This window comes from Pteropus alecto, unplaced genomic scaffold, assembly GCF_000325575.1.
Source record: "Pteropus alecto unplaced genomic scaffold, ASM32557v1 scaffold113, whole genome shotgun sequence".
Lineage (NCBI taxonomy): Eukaryota > Metazoa > Chordata > Mammalia > Chiroptera > Pteropodidae > Pteropus > Pteropus alecto.
Genome location: NW_006433949.1, coordinates 8,313,110 through 8,338,566, shown reverse-complemented (window position 1 = coordinate 8,338,566; position 25,457 = coordinate 8,313,110). Strand labels below are relative to the sequence as shown.

Sequence of the window (25,457 nt, the reverse complement as noted above, 5' to 3'; positions counted from 1 at the left end):
AAGTGCCAGGCTCAGAGCTTGTGTCAGATACCTCTGAGAGCCTTTCAGATGCCTTGTCTCCTCCAGGGGCATACATGGCCTCTTCCTATTGTGTTTACATCTGGCAGGGCCAGGGCCTTCTACAGTGTGGTGGTCTACATTGCTGCTCTATGGGTTGAGTCTCTCCCTGGAGGACTCGCTTTTCCTAAAAGGGGCTTTTGGAATCCAGCATACCCCAGACCCTCATCAGGACCTGCTCTCCTGGCTGGGCCGGCAGGTGTCAGAGATGGAGCTCTGAGGGGGCATTTGGCAGCTGTGACCCGGGGTTGGTGGGGGGCAGGGAGGAGCCTGGTTGGCCTGGGAGTGAGCCTGGTCCAGGCTGTCACACTGCGATGACAACTGGGATTATCACTGTAGGTGGTAATTCCCACATGACAGTTTCAAGTTTCAGGTCAAGATGTGAGGCAAGTCCTCTGTCCTCTCTTGCATCTGGACTGAGATCCTCGCCAGCTTGTTTTCCTCAGCTGCTTTTGAGACCCAGTGCACTGCAGAAACCCTATGGCCCACAGACTCTGAGGCCCCAGGGAAGAGGGGAGAGCTCTGTTCCTGCCGATTCTTGCTGCAGAAGAGAACTGCAGAAGCACCTCAAGTCGGGGGTGATGGAGGGCCTGGCCTTCCTGGTGGGCCAGCTCTGGGCCTCTGAGATGGGTGGAGTGGGGCCAGTATTCAGAGCCCTGGTGGGCTTTGGGGTGGGCCAGATGGATGTGATCACCTTGCCAGGGTTACCTCGGACCCACAGAAGCCCAACAGGTACCACAGGCTCTGCTGACATGTGGCTGCCAGCCCCAAGAAGAATCTCCCCAGTAGCCCCACAACATTTCCCCAAGTGGAGCCTTCGGCCTGGCATGGAAGTAGAGAGCAAAGCCAGTGGGGAGAAGTCAGGCAGGAAGAAATCATGGGGTTTTCTGGAAAGGAGCAACGTAATACCTATAACAGTCACAGTTTGTACCACACGAGTAGCTAACGCTTCCAATAATTATGGTAAGTGATACTTGTGCTTCTGGATGCTTCTTCCATCTGGTGGGGCGGGGGCGGGGCAGTGGCCTGCCCGTCACCACCTCAGGGTGTGTGAGTGGAGTGTCATTATCCCCGTTTCACCGGTGGGAACATCAAGATGAAACAAGCCTCTGCGGGCTCGGTAATCCCATTTGCCTCTCTCTTTCTGGGGGGTGGTAGAAGGCCCTGAAGCCCTGAAGGTTGGGCGGCGGGAGGCTGGGAACAGAGGAACTGTAGTTCCTTTAAAAAATACGTAAGTCAAGGATGGAAATGTTCCTGGCCACCTGATTCATGAGCAGAGATTTTCCAGGAGAAAATCTATTTTGGCCCAGACTTTGAAACCCCGCTGCCTCCTGGTCTGTTCCTCGGCTTTTAACATCTGCTCACATCTGGTACATCTCAAATTCTGATGCAGAATATAAAATACCATCCTCCTGCCCTAGCTCACCCCAAGAATGCTTGATGTTGGGAATCCAGTTTAGGGTGTGGCTGAACCCTCTGGGGCCCTAGGAGGTGACCATGGCTTGGCAGACCTGCTGGGTAGATCCCCACTTGCAACTGAGCTTGCCAGCTGTGGAGCCCAGGGCATGTTACTTCCACATCTAAGCCTTCAAATTTCATCTCTAAAAGGAGAGACTGATGGCTCCCTTGTGGAGGCTTGAGCATTCGAGGCAGTGCTCCTGGCCAGTACCTATTGCTGTTGCTGTGTGTTGTCCCCTAGGGGGTCTCAGAGCCCCCCAACTCAGGCTGACATCCTGGGTGCTTTCCCCTCTGCATCTAGAAGCCAGGGAACCTCCCAGGACTAGGGTGGGAGTGAAATTTACAGATTATCCCCCAGGACTGAGCCAGAGCTATGCCCCTCCAGGGCAGGAATACAGGCGAGAGGTGAGTCCCTCTCCCATTGGGGAGACGGACTCACCACTGGCCCGTCTCCTCATGCATTCCCCCAGCAGAAAGGACCCAGGCCTTGAAATCAACCCAGGATGGAGTGGGGCTGCCCTAACAAGACACTGCAGACTGGGGGCTTAAACGACAGACATTTATTTCTCACAGTTCTGGAGGCTGGAAGTCTGAGATAAGGATGGCAGCATGATTGGTTCCTGGTGAGGATCTTCTTTTGAGCTTGCAGACATCTGCTTTCTTTCTGTGTACTCACATATCAGAGAGAGAGAGAGAGGGAGAGAGAGAGGGAGAAGAGAGACAGACAGACAGAGACAGACAGAGACAGACAGAGACAGAGAAAGAACGAACTCTGGCATCTCTTCTCATAAGGACACTAATCCCATTACGGGGGCCCCACACTCATGACCTCATCTAATCACCTCCCAAAGGCCCCTCCGTCGGAGGTTAAGGCTTCCACATATGAATTGGGGGTGGGGCCCAGACATTCAGCCCATAAGTCATCAGTCTATCCTCAGAGTCGGTCTCTGACTTCTGGGTGCTGCAAGCTTGTCACTTTAGTACCTTCTGTTTCCTTATGTGCACATAAGCCCCCTTTCAGAGCAGGATGAAGGGGGCGAAGTGAGCCCCTTCTCAGGCCAGGTGGTTGGGGAGGAAGAATTTGAATTCAGGAGGGAGCCCCTCGCTCTTCCCGCTCTGTCCTTGCTGGAGGGGCAGACAGCTGAGTGTATTGCGCAGGGGATTCAGAATGTGATTTGGTTTCTCAGTCACAAGATATCAAGTGGTTCTGGTTCATTCTTGAGTAAGAGGGTCTGGGGCAAATCTGTTATAACTTAGCTTCTAAGCAAGAACTGTAAAGGAGAGCCCAGGAGGCCACGGACATGTTGGGCATCTGTGGGGAGCGAAGGCTGGGGCCAACCCGTTGCCCTCGGACTGCACGGGGCTCGGGGCTGCGCTTTACTTCCCTCCCTGCCATCTGAGTCCGGAATGTGGAGGTTCTGTGGGCGTGCAGCTGCGCACGGACAGCCCTCAGGCAGTGGAGCCGACTGGCTGGAGCCCTATTTCTATGAGCAGGTGAATCATTGACGGTTTACTTGGGTGAGAGGCGGCTCCTCAGCGCTGGTATCTGATCTCCACAATTACTGCATGCGTTAGTTTGCTAGGGCTGCGTAACAACCACAAACTGGGGGGCTCAAATGATGGACATTACAGTCTCACATTTCTGGAGGCCAGAAGCCCAGTGTCGAGATGTCGGCAGACGTGGTTCCTTCTCAGGACTGTGAGTCCTGGGTCCCTGTCCTTGGCTTGTGGATGGCCGTCTCTATGTTCACATGGTATTCTCCCTGTGTGCCAGTCTGTCTCCAAATGTCCGTTTTTCATAAGGATACAACCCAACCGAATGACCTCATTTTAACTTGGTAAAGACCCTATCTCCAAAAAATGTCACATTCCAAGGTCCTGGGGGTTAGGATCCACATATGAATGGGGGGGTGCAGGGGACAGACACACACAATTCAACCCATAACACTGCACTTAAATTTAATTTCCAAACCTGGCTGATCATTAGTTTTTTCAAATTGTGGTAAAATACACACACCATAAAATTTACCATCTTAACCATTTTTAAGTGTACAGTTCAGTGGCATTAAGCACATTGTGCAACCTTCACCATCATCCATCTCCAGAACTTTTTCATCTTGTGAAAACTGAAACTCTACCTATTAAATAACTCTCCATCTTCCCCTCCCCGAGTCCCTAGCAGCCACCATTCTACTGTCGCTCTCTATGAATTTGCCTGTCCTAGGTACCGTGTGTGTCATGGATTGAATGTTTGTGTCCCCTCCCACCCTCCGCCTCCCCTAAGCTCACAGGTTGAAGCCCTAACTCCCAGCGTGGTATTTGTAGACACTGCCTTTGGGAGATTATTAGGTTCACATGAGGTCATGAGTGGGGTCCCCATGATGGGGTTAGTGTCCTTATAAGACAGTAGAGAGCTTGCTCTCTCTTTCCACAGACATGCACCAAGGCAAGGCCATATGAGCACACAGCAGGTGTGCATCCATCTGTAAGCCAGGAGGAAAGCTCTCGCTAGAACCCTACCATACTGGCACCCTGATCTCAGACGCCCAGCTTCCAGAACTGTGAAAAAGATCAATTTTCATCGTTCGAGCCACTCAGTCTATGGTATTTTTTTTTACAGCAGCCCTAGCAACTAATACATTCGTATAAATGAAATCATGTAGTATTTATCTGTGTCTGGCTTACTTATTTCACATGGCATAATGTCCTCAAGGTCCATCCATGTTGTTGTGTCTTGCAAAACTTCCTTCTTTGTTAAGGCTGAGTAATATTCCATTTTATGTGCATACCACGTTTCGTTTATTCATTCATCCACCAGTGGACACTTGGATTGCTCCCACGTTTCAGCCTCTGTGAATGACGCTGTGAATATGGGAGTGCACGCCCCTCCTTTCCAACCCTCCCTGGCTTCCTTCAGGAGGGACAAGTGTCCTTCCTGCCCTCCCAGGCTCACCCATTGAGTGCTTGCTCGCGGCTGGGCCCTGGCGCATGCTCAGTATGATGACCACCAGCTGGGCAAGCCTTTCCATAACACCATCATCTTTTCTCTCTTACCCTCCTATTTCCTCTTCCTGGTGGAGATGAAGTGGAAGGGGAGGACACGCAGCCTAGGTCCTGTGCCTTTACCGTCACTGAGGAACTCCACTGATGGCTTTCCGCCCCCGCTTCTCATGCCTCTCCCAGACCATCCTCTCTTGAGGGGCACTGCCTACCTTCACTGCCTTGCCCCTCCTACCCTTTTCCCACCGACTCTTTGGCCAGTTCCCTGCTGCCAGGTTGGTGCTGGAAACTCAGCATTCCCTTTGCTCTTCCTCCTCCCTCCATCTGTGTCCCCTCACCTGGCCCTGTTCATTGTGTGTTTGACGTCATGGCGTTCCTTCCCATTGATGCTAGACCCTCTACTTCATTTACCTGGAGTGACCATCACGGAAGCCTCAGCCCCGGTGTCGCCTGATCCTGTGTCCCCTGGGGCCCCTCTTTTGTTCCAGATTTTCATGGCCCCCAATACCTTCTAAATCAAGGCCTGAGTCCTTGGCCTGCCGCCTAGGGCTCTCCATGAAATTACTCCTTCCCACCTTTCTCATCTTGTTCCCAGCATGTGGCCTTTCCCAGCCTTTCTGAATATGCGAGCCTCAGGAGACCTCTCAGCCGAGTTAACATGTTACTCCGTACCTCCCTGGTGGGGCGTCTCTGCTGCCCCTCCACTGGTTGATCGCTCATCTGTTCTTCTATCGCACACAAACCTTGCCTCCAGAAACTCTTCCGGCCCCCTCCCAGCCTGGGCTGTCTCTTCTCGGACTCCACAGCACCACTTCCAGGTCACGGGCTGCATCTGTGTTAGTTTCCTGTGGCTGCCTTAACAAGTGGCCACAAATTCAGTAGATTAAAACAATAATACGTGTTCTCTCACAGTTTTGGAGGCTGAAGTCCAAAATCAAGGTGAAAGCGGGGTTATGCTCTCTGGAGGCTCTAGGGGAGGGTCCTTCCTTTCTGCTTCCAGCTCCTGGTGGCCCTGTGCATTCCTTGGCTTGTGGCCACATCATTCCAATCTGTGCCTCCATCTTCACATGGCCTTCTCCTCTCTCACAAGGACACTTGTCATTGGTTTTAGGGTCCATCGGATAATCCAGAGTGATCTTATCTTAAGGTTCTTAATTATATCTGCAGAGACCCTTTTTCCAAGTTAGGTCTCACTCATAGCTTCCGAGAGTTAAGATGTGGACATATCTTTGGGGGGGGCATCATTGAAGCAAGTATAGTGACCCTTCCTACCTTTGTGATCTAGGGGCGCCAACGTCTGCCTCTCTGTCCTCTGTTAGGTCTTGGCTCTGTAGTCACTTCCTCAGGGAGGTGGCGCCTGATGCCTTGCCTCAAGGTCTAGCTGCCTCTTGTCGGTGGACTTGCTATAATGCACATGTCATGTGACTTGTAGGATTCTGCCATCTTCCAGGGACAGGGGCATTGGCTGGGTCTGTGGTCCTTGCTATCATGTACCCAGCACAGTGCCTGGCATGAATCATGGGTGTTGTACATCTTGGCTGAATATTAGGTGCTGAATAAATACATTAGTTTGATTGTCTGGAACCAAACTGCCTTAAGAAATCTTTCTGAACCCTACTGTTGCAGAGTCAAGGTAGTTCTGAAGAATAATAATTACATCATCACGTGGCTGAGGGCTGCGGCTCTTCCAGCTGATGTTCCAGCCTCTGCCTGCCCTGCCCTGGCAGCAGCTGGTTCCAGCCCCAGGCCCCAAGCTTAAATCTTTTCCCTCCTCGAGGATCTAAGAGCCTTAAGCACAAGTGGGTCCTTGGCGACAATAGAAGATCCTTTAACAATGTTCTAGATGCTGATTGGTGTTCCTTGTCTGCCCACAGTGGGGACACTCACTCATTAGTGATAAAAGTCACTAGCAAAGTTGACCTGGTGATTTAGTCTCCAGCCAGCTTGGAACGCAAACCCTGAGCAGGATGAGCCATAAGAGCTGCTGTATCAGTTGGCATGTCTCCTCCAAGAGAGCTTGGCACAGGCCATGAGCAGGGGAGGCTCGGGCCCTTCCCGACTGGTATTATCCGGTCTATCTGGAGGAGTTTACTAGCCTTGGGGCCTTCTCTGTGGCAAGTGCTGGTCTGGACTGTGACCATCCCCTGCCTGGGCAGCTGGGGCTTTCCATGCTGGCCTGGTGATGTCATTGTTGGGGTGACAGCATGAGGGTGGAAAGGTCCCAGGATTCTGGTGTGCTCTCTGTGCCCCTCCTCCCACAGAACCGAGGGCTCTAATGACAGGTCTCTTGCCAGAATGCAGTGGCTAACTGAATGGGGGATGTTTCATTTATAAAGAATTTTGACCTACTTGGTATAGATGCAAAAAGAAATAGCTGCCAGCCTGACGGTGGAGAAGAAAGCAAAAAAACCCACCCAAACCAACCAGATAACTCAGAAAGGACAGCAGCCTCTCACTGCTCGCAGGTGGCCCAGGGTCATGGTGCCAGGCGGTCTGACGTCTGTCCAGAATAATGTTCTTGGTCTTCAGGAAACAGCTGGATTATGTTCTGGGTTCCCTGTTTAAGAGAGAAAAACAGGACAGGTCTTTTTTTTTCTCTTTTTCTTTTTTTCTTTTTTTTTTTTTTTTTTGAGGTGAAATTGCATAAAACATGAAACTAAACATTTTAAAGTGAACAGTTCAGGGGCATATAGTATATTCACAATGTTGTGCAATTCGCCACCTCTATGTAGTTTCAAAATATTTTCATCCAAAAGGAACCCCCATGCACATTTAGTATCTACTTTCTGTCTCTATGGATGTGCCTGTTCTGGACATTTTATATAAATAGAATCAGGTCTTTTGAGACTGTCTTCTTAACATAATGTTTTTGGGGCTTTATCCATGTTGTAACATGTCTCAATACTTCACTTCCTTTTGAAGCTGACTCTTCCATTGTATAGATATGCCACAATTAGTTGATGGACATTTGAGTTGTTTTACCTTCTGGCTATTGTGAGTAACACTGCTTGAACCTTCTGATACAAATTCTGGTTTACACATTTGTTTTTACTTTTAGTTAAATACCTAGGACGGGAATTGCTGGGTCATACTATCAGCTCGACCTTTTAGAGCTGTCTTTTCTTTGAAATGTGTTTGGAAAGTGACTGAAGAAGCAGGTCAAACAGGTGAACCTGGATGTAGTCAAGGCTCTACCTGTTCCTCTCTCAGAGACTCGGTTTCCTTATCCAGAAAATGGGTATCTAGGAGTTCCTGCCCACTAAGGTAGTGGGCTGGATTCAAGGAAATGACATGTGTGGGTGGTCAGCGCTAAGCCTAGCCTAGAGGACGTACCCAGCCAAGGACAGTGAGCATTTTCATGGGGGTATATACGTTAATGATTTGAGGCTTTTCTACTGTTTGGGAAACTTACTTCCCTGAAGCACTGTAGATATTCCCTGACTGTACACGCATGGGGTTCTGCTGCATAATGAAGGAGCCAGCCCTCAGATACTGAGCCCCAGGACCCATGGATAGAGTTTGCTCTCAGCTTGCAGGGCAGTGGGAGGAGGGCTTGAGGCTGCAGATGAGCACAGGATCCATGGAACCTGTGGGCCCACTGGTGACAGCTGGACCTCTCCATCCCAGCTGCAGTTTTCAGAGCCTCTCCCGGAGGCGTGACGCTTACCTGGCAAGAACCCCCAAGGATGTGAGCTACAGTTTGTTATAGTAACCAGCACTGCCACACCACTGTGTCCGCACACTGTGTCCTACGACCCAGGGGACGATGCAGGGCCAAGGGAGGAGGGCAAGAGCCCCCAAGGATGTGAGCTACAGTTTGTTATAGTAACTAGCACTGCCACACCACTGTGTCCGCACTACTGTGTCCTACGACCCAGGGGACGATGCAGGGTCAAGGGAGGAGGGCAAGACCTGGAGAAAGGAGGACTTCTGCAGTATGATTGGGTAGGGGCTTCACGTCCCCCTCTGCAGACACCTTTCTGCAGCAGCTGGCCCAGCCACTGGAAGGAAGATGGTGTTTGATCCGCTTTTACTTTTATAAATAAATATGGCCCAGCCATTTGCTGACAGTGTAAACAGGGGTAGGAGACCATCCTGCCCATGGCCTTTCTGCGTGATAGAGTCTCTGCCTCGCCCACCTGCTTTCCTGGTGTTCTTCCATTTTTCTCTGGATCCTAGTGCAGTGGGTGTTTATCAGAGAATCACTCTTCTGGCGCTTTCCAGCTGTTTCCATCTGTTCTGGGTAGGGAGGGCTAAGAACATAATCTTTGCTCCTCCCAAGGGCTTGCTTTAGGCTCTCACCCTGGGGTGCATGAGCCAGAGTGTGTGACAGGAACTGGGATCCTGGAGGCCTACACCTCTGGCTGCAGTGAGGCATCTGGAAGCAGGACCTGGAGACTGTCCAGGTACGTTGGGTTCAGGAGGGCCTCCCTGCTTGGCCGTTCCCAGGAGATCTGTGGCCAGCGGTCCAAGTTTGGTTCTGCACACATTTCCCGGGAGCCCCCGCAGCAGGGGCCCCAGCAGGGCCTGGCAGAGACCTCAGAGAGAGATGCATGCTCCTTGACTGGCAGAAGTGAACATGGGGAGGAGAGTGTCGAAGTTATTGGAGCTGTTCGAATTAAGGCTTGGAGACAGACAGGATTTCGAGAGGCTAAAGGGACTGAGGCTAGTCTGAAGGCAGCTGGTGTTTTCAAGACAGATGTGGTCTGGCTCTCTGAGAGCAGAGAGGACAGTGTCTAGAGGCTGCAAGCACATGCTATGCTGTTATCACTGAGGGGGTCCTGTATAGGTACTACGTGTGAGTTGTGATGGGCCAGATTCTCCTCTGGCCTCAGAAAATCAGCTGGCAGGATTCTCATCCACCTCGGATTAGGAAAATTCAGGTGGGCAGGAAAATGGCCCCGAAAAGGGGATATGTCATCTCTTGAAGAGCTGAGGGATGGCTCAGAACCAAGAACCAGGCATGTGGCTGCTGGAAACAGTGGCTGTGCCAGGAATTGCGTGGTCCAGGAGTGTGATGCCCGGGACTCCTGTGAGGCAGCATTGACAGAGCACATACAAAACTTTCCTTTATTGTCTTCATTATTAAACAAATACATATAAGTGGAGGACTAGCCATCCTATCACCCTGTCCAGTCTCATCAGCTCAAGGAGCGCAGTGCTTGAAAGTTTTGATTCTGTGCTTGTTCTATGCTTATTTCAGATGCGGTTGTAGGGGGGCTGCTGGTAATAAAAGGAAGCCCCCCTCATGCCCTACCCCAGCACAGCCACCCCAACATTGCCACTGGCTAGGAGGGACCTTAGGGATACATAACATAAAATGAACCATTTAAACCATTTTTAAGTGTACAGTTCCATGGCATTAAGTATATTCACGTTGTCGTGCAACCGTCACCACCATCGACCTCCAGAGCTTTTTCATCTTCCCAAACTGAAACTCTGTCCGCATTAACCCATTTCCCGTTTGCCCTGAGTATACTCACCGGCAGCACTTGTGTCTGCAGCGTTTACCCCAAGATAACTCACAAATTACAGTCCTACCCTTACCCCCAAAATTTGCCACGAAATATCTCGCTTTTATTATTATTTTCACATCGCTCAAGTGTATTAATGGTCTTTGGAAACAAATGACATCATTCTGTGTATAGCATTCTGTTTTTCCATTTACAAAATACAGTAATTCTCGGTCGCTGAAAATGTCAAATCCTAGAAAACGGAGCATTCCTACGCGTGATGTTGACGTCACTCTCAAACAGTCGTTAGTGGAAGACTCATTTGATGAATCTGATTTATGTATGCTTTTCTGTTACGTTAGGATTAGAGACAAGTTCTGTTTAGAAATAACCTCAAGAATAGTTTTTATATTTTATTTTCACATTGAAAACCAGTCAGATTTGCTTCAGCCTCAAAGAGCACATTTACGTCAAATTAAATTAATGGTGGCAGCAAGCAGCACTTTTTTTTTTTAAATGAAAAATGGGTTAAACAACAGCTCACCATTCCTCCTCCCCTGTCCCTGGGCACCCACCATTCCACTTTTTGTCTTTATGAATTTGACTGCTCTAGGTACCTCATGTAGGTGGAATCATATGGTAAATGTGACTAAATGTGACTATGTTTTTGTGACTGGCCTGTTTTACTTAGCATAATGTCCTCAAGGTTCACTTGTGTGTAGCATGAGTCAGAATTTTCTTCTTTTTGTAAGGCTGGGTAACGTTCCACTTTATGTCCATACTTCATTCTGTTTATGCATTTATACGTCAGTGGATATTTGTATTGCTTCCACCGTTTGCCTTTTGTGAATAACGCTGCTGCGAACGTGGGTGTACAATGATCTCTTCCAGTCTCTGCTTTCATTTCTTTTGAGTATGTATCCGGAAGTGGAATTGCTGGATCATATGATAATTCTGTTTAAATTTTTGAAGGATATTTTTAAAAAACCAGTTATTATCCTTGGGGTTTAAGAAGGGGATGTGACCTGTACACTGACTGGGGGGCCCCTCACCCCTGGGACTTTTCCTCCTGCCTGTTTTTGTTGTTGTTGTTTTGCCTTTTTTTTTTTTTGCACTTTTTTTCTTGCATCAGAAAATAGATTTGCTGAGTGCTGGGATTGGGGCTGCTAAGCCAACTTGCCTGGAGAGGGGGAGGTTTGATTTCGCTGTGCACATCCCTTTTCCACACTAAGCCAGCCGCTGTCCGCGGAGCTCTGGGCCAGGATCAGCCTCGTTCTCCCCCTCCCCAGCTGGATAGCTGTTCAGTTGATCTTCCCTCATCTCCCTGAACCTCTTGTAGCCACAGGATCCCGGGCGCATGCCCTCTGCTCTTCAGTGTTTGGTTTCAGCTTTGGATAGAGTTTTTCAGGAAGTGCCTGCTGCTGTGGCCACCAGGTCCCAGTCCTGCCCGAGGTGTCAAGGCCCATAGAGCTTTTCCATCGGGTTGTTCCTGGTAGAGGAGGGGAGAGCAAGCCTCTCTCTCACTTTGCTCTAGTTCTTGGGAGACAGCGGCTTTCAAAATCCCCAGGGAACACATCTTATGCTCAAGAGGAGGGGGACCTCAGGTGTGAAAAATCGCACTGTGAGAGAAAGGCAGGTCCCTGCGTGCTAGGGATAAGGACGTAGAGGGCTTTGCTCCCTAACCCCCATCACATTTGCATTGGAACAGGCTGAGGAATCAGCAAAATGAAGAGTACTGACCCCGTGTTGGCTGGGATGGTGGGCCAAAGCCCTCAGGTAGAATGCGGCAGGGGTGACTGGCCATCCGGATCCCAGACTTAAAAGCATCAGTTACTTAGACGTTGGTTTGGGGAGATGTGTGTCCAGTGGTAAAATGCCTGGGTTTTTAGTTAACCAGATCCTCATAATTACCCCGTGGAGCCTGACTGCAAAGCCTGGTCTCTCAGTCTCCCCTGGGGGAGGCGAAGTGTCTGCATCAGTTGATGGCGCACTTGACACTGGCTGACAAACCCTCCCCTGGGCACTTGGTTCTTTCCCCTGGATGTCACTAAGCCAGCAGGTTGTTTCCCAAATATGAAATCGTGTGGCTCCTCTGGAGTAAGCCCTGGGGCCCCAAGTGTGACCCTGAAGTTCTTCCTGGAGAGTCACTCAGTGTTGATTTGATCTTGGATGTGAACTCTGTGTAGTCACTGGCCTGGAAATCAGGTAGTAGCGCCCAGGTAAAGGCAATGAAGAAAATGTTGAGTATAAAAAATATTGTTACTACAAAAAAAAAGAGTTTATAGGTGCTTTGAGAGAATGTGTGGATGTTGATAATTCTGAAGTGTGGGCAGCAGAGTAAGGGAGCTGTGAGGAGGTTGAGTCGGGAGGTAAGTAGGGCATAGCCGGCCTCACTAAAGAGTGACAGTGACATTTTAGAGCTGAGTGGGCCTCTGTCGATTACTTAGTTCATGCTTCTGGTTTTAAAGTTAGGAAATCTGAGACATGGACTGCTTAAGTGACCTGCAGCTGACAGGTTGGGACCAGAGCCTCTCTTCTGAGAAAGTCCCACCACAGCTCTCAGCGCTGGCCCACCTGCCCCACCTGGAGGACAGGTAGAGCAAAGACCTCATGGCCGAGGGAGACCATTCAGGCTCGCTGTGAGGATGGCCCTACCTGACAACTGAGGCCTTCCGACTGGGCTGCCTTTGGTGGGCAGGTTTCCAATAGAGACTCCTGTGACATAGGGTTCATATCCTAGATGTTGGGTGGACAAGGAGGCTTCTGTGTTCATTATCAAAAAAAAAAATCTCTGATTCCCCAAAAGGAAGTAGAAGCTGAAGTCAGACCCATTTTGTGGGGTCGGTTGCAGGGTTAGGGTTCTGCATTAACAGGGTTTTGTGTTTTTTTAATATATTAGAACTCTCCTCAGTTGTCCTCAGGGATGCTGGGTGAGAGCTAGTTGAGTACCTTTGCAAAATCCTGAGAGGATGAGGCAGAACTTGGTTCTGGCCTATGACTGTCCTGCAAGGACAATATAACACCCAGAGGCCAGTGGGCTGGGTGTTGATGCCATGTCTCACTACCCGGGGCTGCCTAAGTGGCCTGTGGGTTAAGGAGACCAGGGCACCTCTGCACAGCTTATTGAGGCTACCCAGCTCTCGGGGTTCCCCCATCCTGTCTGCTACTTTCAGCTCAAAACTAGCCTTTGCTGGGACCCTTCTGTAGACACACACATGCACGCATGTAAACCTAGCCTGGCCTTTGCAGTCGGTGTCTGCAGACACAGGGGACACGGGTGGGTCGACATGGTAACCAACACAGTGCCAGACGCTGGGTTGGGTGGGGTAGTACAGCAGTCTCAGCCCTGGCTGCCTGCTGGAATCCCCAGGGAAGCCTTTACAGCCATCAACGCCCAGACCACCCCGAGCATCTGATTCATTTGGTCCATGTTGGGCCCGGCTTTGTTACGTTTTCGAAGCTCCCCAGGTGATGCTGGTGTGTAGCTAGGGCTAAGGACACCTGTTAGAGGGTGTGCAACCAGCCGGGACACGGAGGCAAAGAACCTGGGAGAAGCAGAGACATGCGAGGAAGCTGGGCCTTGGGCCGTCCACGGGCGCCGGGTCACTCCAGCCACTGCTCCTCCCGGCTGTCCACGTGGAAAGAACTGAAAACAGTCCCCCTCTGGGATTGTTGGGCCAACTCCAGAAGTCCATGGGCGGCCCTGTGCCCACTTGGCCTGGGTGGTCTGGCTGCCACCAGCCCCCAGAGCCTGAGCCCCTAAAGTTGTAAACCGGTGAATGAACACTGCAGAGGCCACTTGCAGTGGTAACGTTTGGACGATAAAAGAGACATAACCCGATTGACGTTACCCATTCGGTGTAACCTCATGGGCTGGGAAAGTGCCCTTTAAAAGGAGTCGAAAAGTATCCCTCGCCTGAGGTCTGGAGCAGGCTGGGCCTCGCAGGTGATGTCTTGCTGAGGGGTCTGGGAACAGAGCTACTTAAAGGCCAATGGGTGTGGCTTTATGATTTAGCCTAGGAGGAAGATGACTGTCTTCAGAGGCCTTTGGGGGGAGGTGTTACCCTTCATAACTAGATAGTCGCCAACAGCAGGGAGCCTGTTGTCGGTTAAGCCACTCCCTGTTCACACAGGCACACTCCAGTTGGGGTAAAGGTGGTCTAGGATTTTGCCAGACCAACTGGGAGGTGGACTATGAGTCAGCTGAGAGACAGGGCGAGGGAGGGGAGCGGGATGAAGCACCCATCCCCTGGGCTTAGACTGGCCAACGTGGGACGCTGCTCGTGGCGGCCACAGCTTGCACCTAGGGCCAGTGTGCTAGCCTGTGCTCCTTGCCCCGTCACATCCCCACGGACAGGTGTGCCAGGACTGTCCTTGACAGCAAGACACTAGCATTTGGGGTCCATCTTTCAGTAATGTCTGAGGCCCCACTCCCGGGACAAAAGCAGACGTGTCCCAGATAGCATTCGAAAGCCCAGTCTTGTTTTGTGTGGGTAGTAGGCCGCTGCTGTCTCCCCTCCTCACCCTGGGGTCTTGGGCCCGTTGGTTGTGAAGGTGAGGTCACCGTACCCGCAGTCCCTGTTGGACACCTGCTGATGATAGATGGTGTCAGCTGGGTACCTGCTGGGAGAGGTGGGTGTGGACACTCCCAGGCAGACAGCCCTCCAGCCCCGCTGCCTGTCTCTAACCAGGCTGCTCCTCTGTGCACACAGATACGTCATTTGGAACACCACCTGGTTACGGCAGTGCCACGGACCGGACTGAGGAGCAGCGCCGACACCAGGATGGGCTGCCCTACATCGATGACTCTCCCTCCTCCTCGCCCCACCTCGGCAGCAAGGGCAGGGGCAGCCGGGACGCAATGGCCTCGGGAGCTCTGGAGTCTACGAAAGCAGTGAGTCCCAGGGCAGTAGGCCTGGTGTGAGATGGGGCTTGGGCCCAGCTCCAGGCCAGCTGTCCTTGTCACAGAGGCTTCCTAAAGCACAGCCAGTCGCTCAGAGGCAAATAGCAAGAGCCGATGGAGCATCCAAGGTTGGATGTCTGGTCACTAAAACTCCTTCCTTATCCCTTCGTCTGGGGCATGGGGGACCGCCTGCTGGATATGTCGACTAGGGAGATCATGGACTCCGTCAGCCGAGCGTGGAGGAGGCAGGCAGCTCGAGCTGAGGACCTGAGCTGTGGTGGCAAGCACAGGGGTGACGTCCAGACTCCCGTCCCTGCACTCCACACAGTGCACTTGCTCCCTTTTACCTAAGCGGGTGCTGATAGTGACTCCATCCATTTGACCAGGGTCTTTCATTAACAATCCTGCTGTCACTTCCACTTTACTGTGTAGACCTGAGGCCCTGCGGTCGCATGGTGAGAGTCTTTTCGCTGCAGTTGCTTCTCTTGGCTGGCACCTCTAAGAAGCTGCAAGACTGCTTCTTACCTATGCTTTCGTGATTTCTAAAGAACTCGGTGTTGGGCAGGCTCCTCGTTTTGAAACACGAGGATGGGAGGAGAAGCCAGTGTGTAACACACACCTGCCCCATGCAGCTTCTTATCCAAAGTCCAGTTTCACTGTTTTACAGATTAGGAAACTGAGGTTCATAGAGATGGAGTAACTTGCTCAAGGCCACACAGCTACCAGAGTTGAAGCCTTCCCCATTCCTCACTTGACACTTTCAACTTCCCTGCCTTTTTGGTGCATTTTTTTCTTCCTGCTTTGGGAGCGTGGTTTGGTATATTCAGGGGTCCTTAGGGCCCTGCGTAAGTAGGGGGAGTCCTCAATTTGGAATGGGTCCTCCCTGTCCATCCATTGTCCCTGAGGGCTGCCTTTACCTGGCCCCTTGAGGAGACCGATCTCTACCTTCAGGCCCCTTGAGGAGACCGATCTGCCCTCCCTACGCCCCAGGCCCTGAACCCTTGGCCACCCACCCCCAGACTTTTGCTTTCAGACCCTTGTCTATACTGACTTGGAGACACTGGGAAGAGCAGGTTCTGTGAAGGCTATTTCCATGACTACCGCCCCTCTCCCCTGGGAGGGTGAAGCCGGCACCGCGGACCCAAAGAAAGCAAGGCGGTGTTGTAGACACTCCTGGGAGGCTGGGGCCAGAGCTGCCAGCCATTGAGTGACCTTTCTTCAGCAGTGTCAGGGAAAGGGATGAGGGTCAGGGCATCACCGCCAGCTGCCAGGTCAGCATGGTCATTCGTTCCTGGATCCTCAAGCATCCCACCCACTCATTTATCGGGGGCACATCGAGGCTTAGAGAAGGGATCCGACTTCGTAGAGCAGCAGCCCCTGCCCCACCAGGCTCCACGCTTTGTGCCATGTTGTGTAACTTTGCAACAGTGACCTACTAGGCCCTGTCCCTGGGGTAATGGCAAGGGGGAGGCCCAGAGACTTGGGCTCAGCAAGGAGGGGCAGATGCGACCCCAGCCCACACGTGCTCATATTCAGGAACCTCTCAGCCAGTGGTGGAGCTGGACGGGCCCATGGGCATGTGGCCCAGAAAGCACGTGGGCTTGGGTACAACTGCAGCTGCTCTGCAGAGGTGGCCGTTACCTTGCGCTGACTCAGCAGGTGGCTGGCAGGGCTCACAGACGCTTTGGGGTTTTTTGTAGTTTTTTCTGTTTTGTTTTCGGGAGGAAACCAAAAGTAAATGCACATATTCAATTGATCACCCCTGCTCAGTAGTCACTTTTGAAGACCAACAGGCCTGCTTTATAATTTAGCTGCTGGCCATCTCCATACTCAGTGTATCTGGTCAGTGTCTGTGGAACAGAAACTATAACTCCAGTTTGTGCTTTTATCTGAGCAACCACAAGTTCATTCACTTTCATGATTCTCTTGTCGGCGCTTTGACCTTTCGGGGGCCCTGGTGAGTCTCTGTACCAGGTGTGGACAGATAAACATTGCCTGTGTCCCTGTGGCTTAGCTCTGCCATGTCACTTCTCTCTGGAGCCCTGAATTAAATAGGGACATTGTTGCCCTCATCTGTCTTCTCTGCACAGTTGGGGAAACGAGGTATTTGGTGCCAGCCCCGCTTGTTCCCTTCTCTCCCCAGAGCCCGCTGAGTTGGTTTATCAGGTGGTCGGCCTAGGAATCGTCCCTCCTGCCCTGTATGTTTGGGCCTCTCTTTGAAGGTCTGGGGCTACGGGAGCCCCCCAGCCCCTGCCCTCTGCTGGCTGGGCTCCAGGACAATGTCCAGCCCTGCTCTTAATGAAAACACGGCTCCTGTCCAAAGAGGAAGAGAAGCTCCTTTGTCCAGCAGCTGCGTTGGCTACAAACTCATACCTGGGAGCAGCCTGCTCCTCGTGGCTGGGCTTTTGCACCCTGATCACCCTCGCCGCCGAGGTTGGGCTTGAGGGTGAGAGGTGCTCCTCAGGCTTTCACTGCTGCTCACATGCCTGCAGCTCTGTTCCAGCTCTGGCCCTCGGCTCTCCTTGTGGGCCTGGCAGCTGTCTGATAGATGGCAGTTCTGGTCACCGGAGTCCCTGGCTCAGCTCTTCCTACCTGTCATCATGCCCAGTTCATTTTTATCTGCTCTTCTAGCATCAAGATTTGTGTTGCTGGCTCCCTCCCTTATCTCTGCCCCCCGTCCCCTCCCAGGCAGCAGCAGGAGGCCTTCCTTTTAGGTTTGCCGCTTCCTTTCTTAGTTGCCCTTTTCCTCTGGCTTCCTCCCACCGAGGTGTTCCTGCCCTCATGGCCCTGACTGGATTCACATGCCCTTTCCAGAACTGGCACGTGTGCAGGGGGCAGGTCGTAAATCGCCCAGGTCCTGGCCCTGCCCTCTGTGCTCATCAGTTGCGCTCTCTCTCCTACCCTCTCTTCTGTGAGATGGAGTTGGCCGGTGTCCAGGCCATGCCTGTCTGACACCACCAGCACCGTTTGAGGATTAAGGAGAAGCGTCTCAGTCTAAGGAGAGGTGCCTGTGTCCCCTGTCTCCTCCCTAGCCCAGCACAGTCTCCGGGCCCGATGTTCCCGAAGCTGGCCGCGCCCTTCAGAACGGGGAGAGCTGGCCTCTGCACCATCCCGCTGTGCTTTTTCCTCTCAGCTTTCCAAACTGTGTGGGTGGAAATGAGGCACAGTGCTGCCACCCACCCAATGAGCATAAGCCTCTCATGCTGGGTGGGGCCTTCACGGCTCCCCCCGGCCCCCTCTCCCCACATTCACAGTAGCAGGATTGTTCTTCAGGACACACAGGGCTGGGTGTGTGGCTGCTGCTGCCTGCACCTTCACCTCTTCCGGCACGTGCAGGGGCAGCTGAGAGCTGCTTCCCCCAGGCTCTGCCCCATTCACTGTGGCCTTGACTGACAGGCTGGGATGGGAGGAGGCATCAGGGTCCCCCCACCCTGCCCGGCTGTGCACCACGTGCAGCAGGCTGCACTGACAGTCCTGGATCCTGGGACCCACTTGTCTCACAGACGAGGGTTCCAGAAGGATGCAGCCCAGACTGGGCCTAGCATGTTCTAGATCCACTCGTTGATTTGTTAGCTCAGTGAATCTTCATCAAGCACTTACGTGTTCCAGACACTGTGCTGACACAAGGACTTTCACTATCAGGCACAGCGTGTCTTGGAGGCTCTACCTGTAGAGCCACCGCCCAGTGTGCCTAGGGAGGCTGCCGTGTGTGGTGAACTTTTCTTAAAGTGGCTGTCAGCCAAGATCTTGATGGCTGGCCCCGTTACAAGCACATGTGTGTGTGCGTGCACGCTTAGAAGATTCCCAGAGCAAAGTGGTGGTCCAGGATGGCTCTTCAGATATTCCCAGTGGGCAGTGTGGATGTGATATAAGCCTAGGGACACAAAGCAAAAGTCGGTAGGACACAGGGATTGAGTCTCTTTTCCCCAGTTTACACTCAGGGCAAAAGGGGCTCGTTAGGCAGGCTTGCTCTGAGGCCCTGTCCCCCGACTCCTGGCCCTGGGCACTTTCTGCTGGGCCGCCGTCTATACCATGAAGTGCTGTCCTCTACTGGGCCAGGAAAGTAGAAAGGGACCTGAGGATTGGGGGCACAGAGGAGCCACACTGCTGGTCCTGATTCCAGACTCTGTGGTGACACCATGAGGCACAAGGTAGTCTTAGTCCAGTTTTTCTTGGAAACCAGCATTTCTCACCTGGGGGCATTTGGGGCCCCAGGGGATGTGTGGCAACATCTTCAGACATTTGTAGCTATCACAACCCAGGGTGGGAAAGGGTTGCTACTGGCATGTGGTAGGTAGAGCCCAGAAATGCTGCTCAACACCCTATGAGGCCCCTCAGTACCCAACAGAGAATCCTCCAGCCCCAGATGTCAGGGATGCTGAAGGCCAGGAGGCTGCCCCTGTCAGGGATCCCTAAGAGGTTAGGGAAAGCGCGTGACTGAGGGGGCAGTGCCCCAGTTCCACACCACAGGGCTGCCACAGCGGGGTTGCCTCACGCTCCCCCGTGGGCTCGAAAACCTGGTGGTGGAATGGGCAGGCTATTATGTCACTTTCAATGAATGTAGGACCCCTCTTCACCTGCCGCCTCCCTGAGACTACAGAGGGGCCCTGCCAACCTCCGACACCAAACTTTGCCTGTCCAGGGTCACGGAGCAAGCAGGGGAATGGCCAGGCAGTCACACGGCAGTTTTCGTTGCCTTTAGCATCATCGGGATTAAACAACAGAGATTTATTCCTCATGGTTCTGGAGTCTGGAAGTCCAAGATCAAGGTGTTGGCAGGTCGATTTCTCCTGAGGCCTCTCTCCCTGGCTTGGAGATGGCTCTTTTTCTCCTGCATCTTCCCCTTGTGTGTGTCAGCACCCTAACTTCCTCTTTTTTAAAAAAAATATTGAGGTATTGACATATAACATTAATTTCAGGTATGTAACATAATGATTCGCTATATGTTCATATTACAAAGTGATCTTTGCAGTGTCTAGTTAACATCTGTCACCTTACGTAGTTACACATTTTTCATCTTGTGATGCAGACTTTTAAGATCTCTCTTACCAACTTTCAAATATATAGTACAATATTGTTAACTACAGCCACCATGTCGTACATCACATCCCCAGGGCTTATTTATTTTATAACTGGAAGTTTGTACCTTTGACTATTCATCTCCTCTTCTTATAAGGACACGGGTTGTATTGGATTAGAGCCCACCCTAATGACTTCATTTTAACTTAATTACTTCTAATTACTTCTTTAAAGACCTTACCTCCAAATGCAGCCATTCTCTGAGGCCCAGGGGGACACACTGCAGCCCATGACATTATCACAGCCAGGACTGGAATGTGGTTTTCCAGCTGCGTGGACTCTGCCCCTCTACATCAGCATCCAGTGACATGTCAGCTCTGTCGTTTGGAGAAAGAGGCAGTAGAGCTTCACCCAACATTTAGTAGGGGTGTTGACAGGAGTCGGGGACCTTACCTTAGCACACCAGTAAGTGGGTCCCTGCCAACAGAATCAGAAGAGCAGGCTCACGGGACAAAGGCGCTGAGCCCAGGGAACCAAGTTCCCTTGGGGCAGGAGGAAGCTGATTCCAGCTTCACCGGTGTGGAAGGAGGGAGTAGTACCCCACCCTTCTGTTCAAGGGTCAGGTGACAACAGCAGAGAATCCTGGGGAGGAGTGGCAAGGGAAAGGAGCTGGGGCCGTTATGCATTGGGCCCCAATGCCTCCTTGGCTCAGCCTCTCTGGGGCCACCACTCCTTGGTTGCAGGTAGAAGGTGTGGAGGGAAGGCTTGCCCAGCCTACTAAGCTCCAGACTTCCCAACATCAAGACCGAGGGTGGCCCTTGACTTTGCTGGAATTTACAATGACCACAAGTGAGTGGCTGGCATGCTGGAGTTCCTGCGACTCCCTCTGATTCCACCTGGAGCATTCTTGGAGGCTTGTCCTCAGGTTGACAAGCTAGCCTTCCTCTCCGAGACAGGCCGCCTCAGGCACCATCTCTCAGGTCTGACTTTTGTCTGTTTCTCCTGCAGAGTGAGCTGGACCTGGAAAAGGGCTTGGAGATGAGAAAATGGGTCCTGTCTGGAATCCTGGCCAGTGAGGAGACCTACCTGAGCCACCTGGAGGCGCTGCTGCTGGTAAGGAGGGTACAAGGGCTGAGTGGGGCAGGGCAGGGACACAGGGAGCTCAGCTCACATGGCCCAGGTCCCAAGTTAGCTGCTAGAGCCTGGGGGCACCCACCCTCCTTCGAATCATTGAGACACCTTGGGAGGTATCGGGGTCAGAAAAATTAAATTTTAATTTTTAATAGAATTTATAAATATAACCACATCACGTAACCATGATTTTCTGTGATCACACCATGCACCTGAAAAATGGCGAGCCCTTTCACCTGTGCCACTTCACCTGTTACCTGTGCTGCCTCACCTGTGCCCTCTTCCAGCCCATGAAGCCTTTGAAGGCTGCTGCCACCACCTCTCAGCCAGTGCTGACGAGCCAGCAGATCGAGACCATCTTCTTCAAAGTGCCTGAGCTCTACGAGATCCACAAGGAGTTCTACGACGGGCTCTTTCCCCGCGTGCAGCAGTGGAGTCACCAGCAGCGAGTGGGCGACCTCTTTCAGAAGCTGGTGAGTGACACGGAGCAGCTGCACAGCAGCCTCCCGAGCTGTGGGGGCTGGCGGGGCGGGGGCCAGCCCTCTCCAGAGACCTGCGGTGGTGTGCTGCTCAGGGCTCTTGGGACGCCAAGGTGACAGTCTGGGGTGTGTCTGCTTTAGATGCCAAAGGTCAGGTGATAAGGAGAGGGCTCCGCCACGGCACCCACATTGAACCCCGGCACGAGACCCACCCCTGGTTTCATCGCTGGGTCCTTCCCGGCTCTGCTCAATTTTACTCAAGGTTCCTGGTCCCCAGGCTGGTACAGCTGCCCCCTGAGGATCCCTTTGGACCAAAGAGATGCTGTTGCCCAGGGGAGCAGGACTCAGACACGGGGCCAAGGAGGCGGGTGGGCAGAGCCTGGCGGGGCGAGCACAGGTGGGAACAGAGCAGGTGGTTATTATAGTTTATTTCATTTTGCAGTTATCTGAATTAAAGGTTCTCGAATTACTTGGAGAATTTTTTTTCAAGTGCTGTAGGGAGGGGAGACTTGGCCAAAGTAGTGGGAAAGAAAAGTAAGTGGTCCTCAGTGGCCCCTGGCAGCTCCTTTCAGGTCCTAGAGGCAATATTTAATGCCTCCGTAAGTGGAGGCGGGTGGTGGAGTACAGTCTGGATATAAGAGGCTGGCAGCTGCCCAGCGAAGAGGTCACCTCTCCGCACCTGGATCCCCTGTCTTGGGAGAGTTGCTTGAAGGCGTATGCAAGCCTTTGTGATGGGGATTCTATCTCTCAGGACCCCTAAACCTGATTCCAGGGTTACCCGGGCCTCCTGTGCACACGCACGCTCCCTGGGAAACCAGTTCTCCAGGGGTAAGGGTGGCCTGTGTCACCAGGCCCCCTCTAAGAGTACAGAGCATGACAGTTACTGAAAAACTGGGGCCCCAGCCCTCCTGGGCCCCCAGACACCCAGCAGGCCTGACCCTGGCCTCACCTTGGCTCACGCTTGGGCTCCAGCATTCCTCTCCAAGGTGTGGCTTTCCTGTTGGTGCCCCCACCTCCCCCCATTCCACCCTCGGCTGCAACACACTGGAGCGAAGGTTCAGAGCACGCACAAAATGCCTCTCACTGTCTGGACCCCATTCCCCATTGCCAGAGAGCAGGAGGTTGTATTTTGATGCAGGGCCCCCCACCTTTGAAGTACCTCTTTTTCTGTGTGATGTGTCAGCAGGTTTGAAGCCAGTGGATGTGACTCAGCCTGATTTCCTCCTAAGACACAGAATCGTGTTGTTAGGAAGAAACCCACAACCAGCACTCTGCCCCAAATAACATTCCGAAACACTCAGAAACTTTAAAAAAAATTTTTAATAGTCCGATGGATGCCAGAATTTGGAATGTTTTTTCTGGTTTCCCTGGCGTCCTTGAGCTACCTTTGTGCGTCGGATATGGCAGCAGGAAGACTGGGAAGAGCAGTGGGGCTGCAGGGGGAGGTTGTACTCCCGTAACTGCATGCTGAGTGTTCACGCACGTGAGTGCCTCTCGGGCGGGGTGCTGGCGTCTCTCCAAGGACAGACACAGTCCCTGTCCTGGCCCTTTCAGACCAGCACAGTGAGGTCAGCACAGCATCACTCCGTCCGGCTCTCGAGCTGTGAGAGTCTGAGGCCCGAAAGGGACCATGCTTTGACTCCACTTCCTATGGGAATGCACCATTAACCGCCACCACTCAGGGTTTTTCTTTCTGCCTGAAATGTTAATCAGCTCATTTTTTCATTTTTCTATTCCTTTCAAACTTCCAGAAGAGTTGCAATAGTGGAGAGAACTTGCCATGTGCCAGATATACCATCGAAATAATAATAGTTTGATTCAAATGTCTGCCATTTTACCCCTAACTACCTCATCGCATATTTGCTGAGAACAAGAACTGGCTCCTTTGTAACCCATACATAGTACAATCATCAAATGGAGGAAGTTTCACACCGATGTGATACTATTATTTAATATGCAATCCATATGCAAATTTCGTTCCTTAGCCTTTGTGTTCTTTATAGCCATTTTCATTCTGATTCAGCATCTAGTCCAGGCTCACGAGGTGTACTTGGTTGTCAGGTCTCTTTAGCTTTCTTTGATCTATACCATTTCCTTGGCCTTTGCTTGTCTTCCATGACCTTGACATTTTTTGAAAGGTACAGGTCACTTTGGGTCTGTCTGATGTTTCCTCAAGAATAGATGCAGGTTCTGAGTTAATGGCAAAACAAAGATAATGATAGCACAGTATCCTTCTCAGTGCGTCATATCTGGAGACATGTGATCTCTGTTGTCCCATTATTAATGCAGCTCGGTTTTTGATTAGCTAAAAATGGGAATGAATTGCCTGGAACTTCTCAAAAGCCACGTGGAAGACGCTCCTTGGGAAAGGGGCGGCAGAGGTAATGAAAGGGGTTCTCTCTGTGCTACTTTGCCAGCGCTGCCACAATCCGGGTGGCTCAAACAACAGAATCTATTTTCTCACAGCTCCGGAGGCTGGAAGTCCAAGATCAAGGTGTTGTCAGCAGGGCTGGTTTCTCCTCAGGCCTCTTTCCTTGACTTACAAATGACCGTGGTCTCCCTGTGTCCTCACATGGTCATCTCTCTGCCTGTCTGTGTCCTAATCTCCTCTTATAAGGACATCAGGTCTATTGGATTAGGTCCCATCTAACAGCCTCATTTTGACCTAATCACCTGTTTAGGCCTCATCTCCAAATACACTCATATTCTGAAGTGCTGGAGGTTAGGGCTTCAACGCATGCATTTTGAGCAGACAAAATTTAATAGTAACATTTCCTCAGGACTTGGCTGAACCGTCACCTCTTCAGAGAGGCCATCCCAGCCACGTTATCTAAAGCAACCCCATCACCTTCATCCTCTGCTCTGCTTTCAGCCATCTGCCGTATTACGTTTGTTCACATATTTTTTGTGTGCCTCTCTTGTTACTTTGCCGTACTGTGTCAGAGTGATTCTAGGCCGTGGTGCCAGTGCCTGAAGCAGGGCCTTCGTTTTGGTAGAAGGTGCTCGCTGACTGGCAGAGGAGGGAGAGAAGGAAGGGTTCTGGGTCTGACCATGGTACCACAGGTGAAAAACCTGGCATTTTGGGATGCAGCAGCTTGTCTGGGGTGATCAGTGTGGTGGGGACTGGGCAGGGCCTCTTCTAGCTGCTGCATTTCCTTGTGCGCCCCCAGGCCCTTCATGAACCCCCACAGGGAGTGGGACCAGAAGTTCAGACAGTGCCAAGGGCGCTTGGCTTACGCAGTGTCTGGGATTGTCATCTGAAGAAACATAAAATTCAATATAAATGCAAATGTGTATAGAAATAAAATTTAGGTTCAACACAGAACAAACACCAGGATCAGTGAAAGCCTTAGGCTTCCAGCTCCTGGTTGGCTGCAGTGGGAGGCCCAGCCACTGGGTCATGGGATTTGCCCTTACCTTCCCCAGGCTTGGGTTTACTGATGCAAGGTGAGGGCTGGTTTCCCCCAGCTGCCTCTAAAGGTGACCTGGGGCCCAGAGATGTTGGTAGCTGCACACACACTCCTCCCATGGAAGCTGTCACTCAACTGAGTGTCTGAGCAAGAGGCTATGAGAGAAAACCCTCTATTAATGCCTTTGGTTTGACAAAGGACAGACAAAATGCCCTCGCCGTATAGCTGGCAGCCAGCAGGTCTCCCACCTGCCTGGTGTACAGGGTGACAGCTGGGCCGCCTCACTAGGTCTTGGCCAGGCTCACATAGGGGCAGTAGGAGCTCCTCTTCTCCAAGGGCAGCTAGGTTGCATGTTCCTTATTTGTCTGAAGGGATCAGATGTGAGCAGAGCTCTGTAGCCACCAGAGGCCTGGAGGGCCAACCTCTTCTACCTTGGTCTCCTACTGCCAGAATGAAAAGGTATTGTTCCATCCCACCTACCTAGAGACGCTTTTCTGCATTCACTGACAACCTTGAACTTTAGCTGCTGCTAGTGGCACAATTTAAA

General features: G+C 51.9%; 1 protein-coding gene across 1 annotated transcript in view; it reads left to right on the top strand.

Annotated features, from left to right (window-relative positions):
• Positions 1-25,457, top strand: part of BCR (BCR, RhoGEF and GTPase activating protein) — a 126,449-nt gene that overhangs the window by 52,881 nt on the left and 48,111 nt on the right. The window contains exons 5-7 of the mRNA XM_006908729.2: positions 14,681-14,862; positions 20,899-21,003; positions 21,309-21,494. Coding sequence (XP_006908791.1) covers positions 14,681-14,862; positions 20,899-21,003; positions 21,309-21,494 — 473 coding nt within the window. The remainder of the gene's footprint in view (positions 1-14,680; positions 14,863-20,898; positions 21,004-21,308; positions 21,495-25,457) is intronic.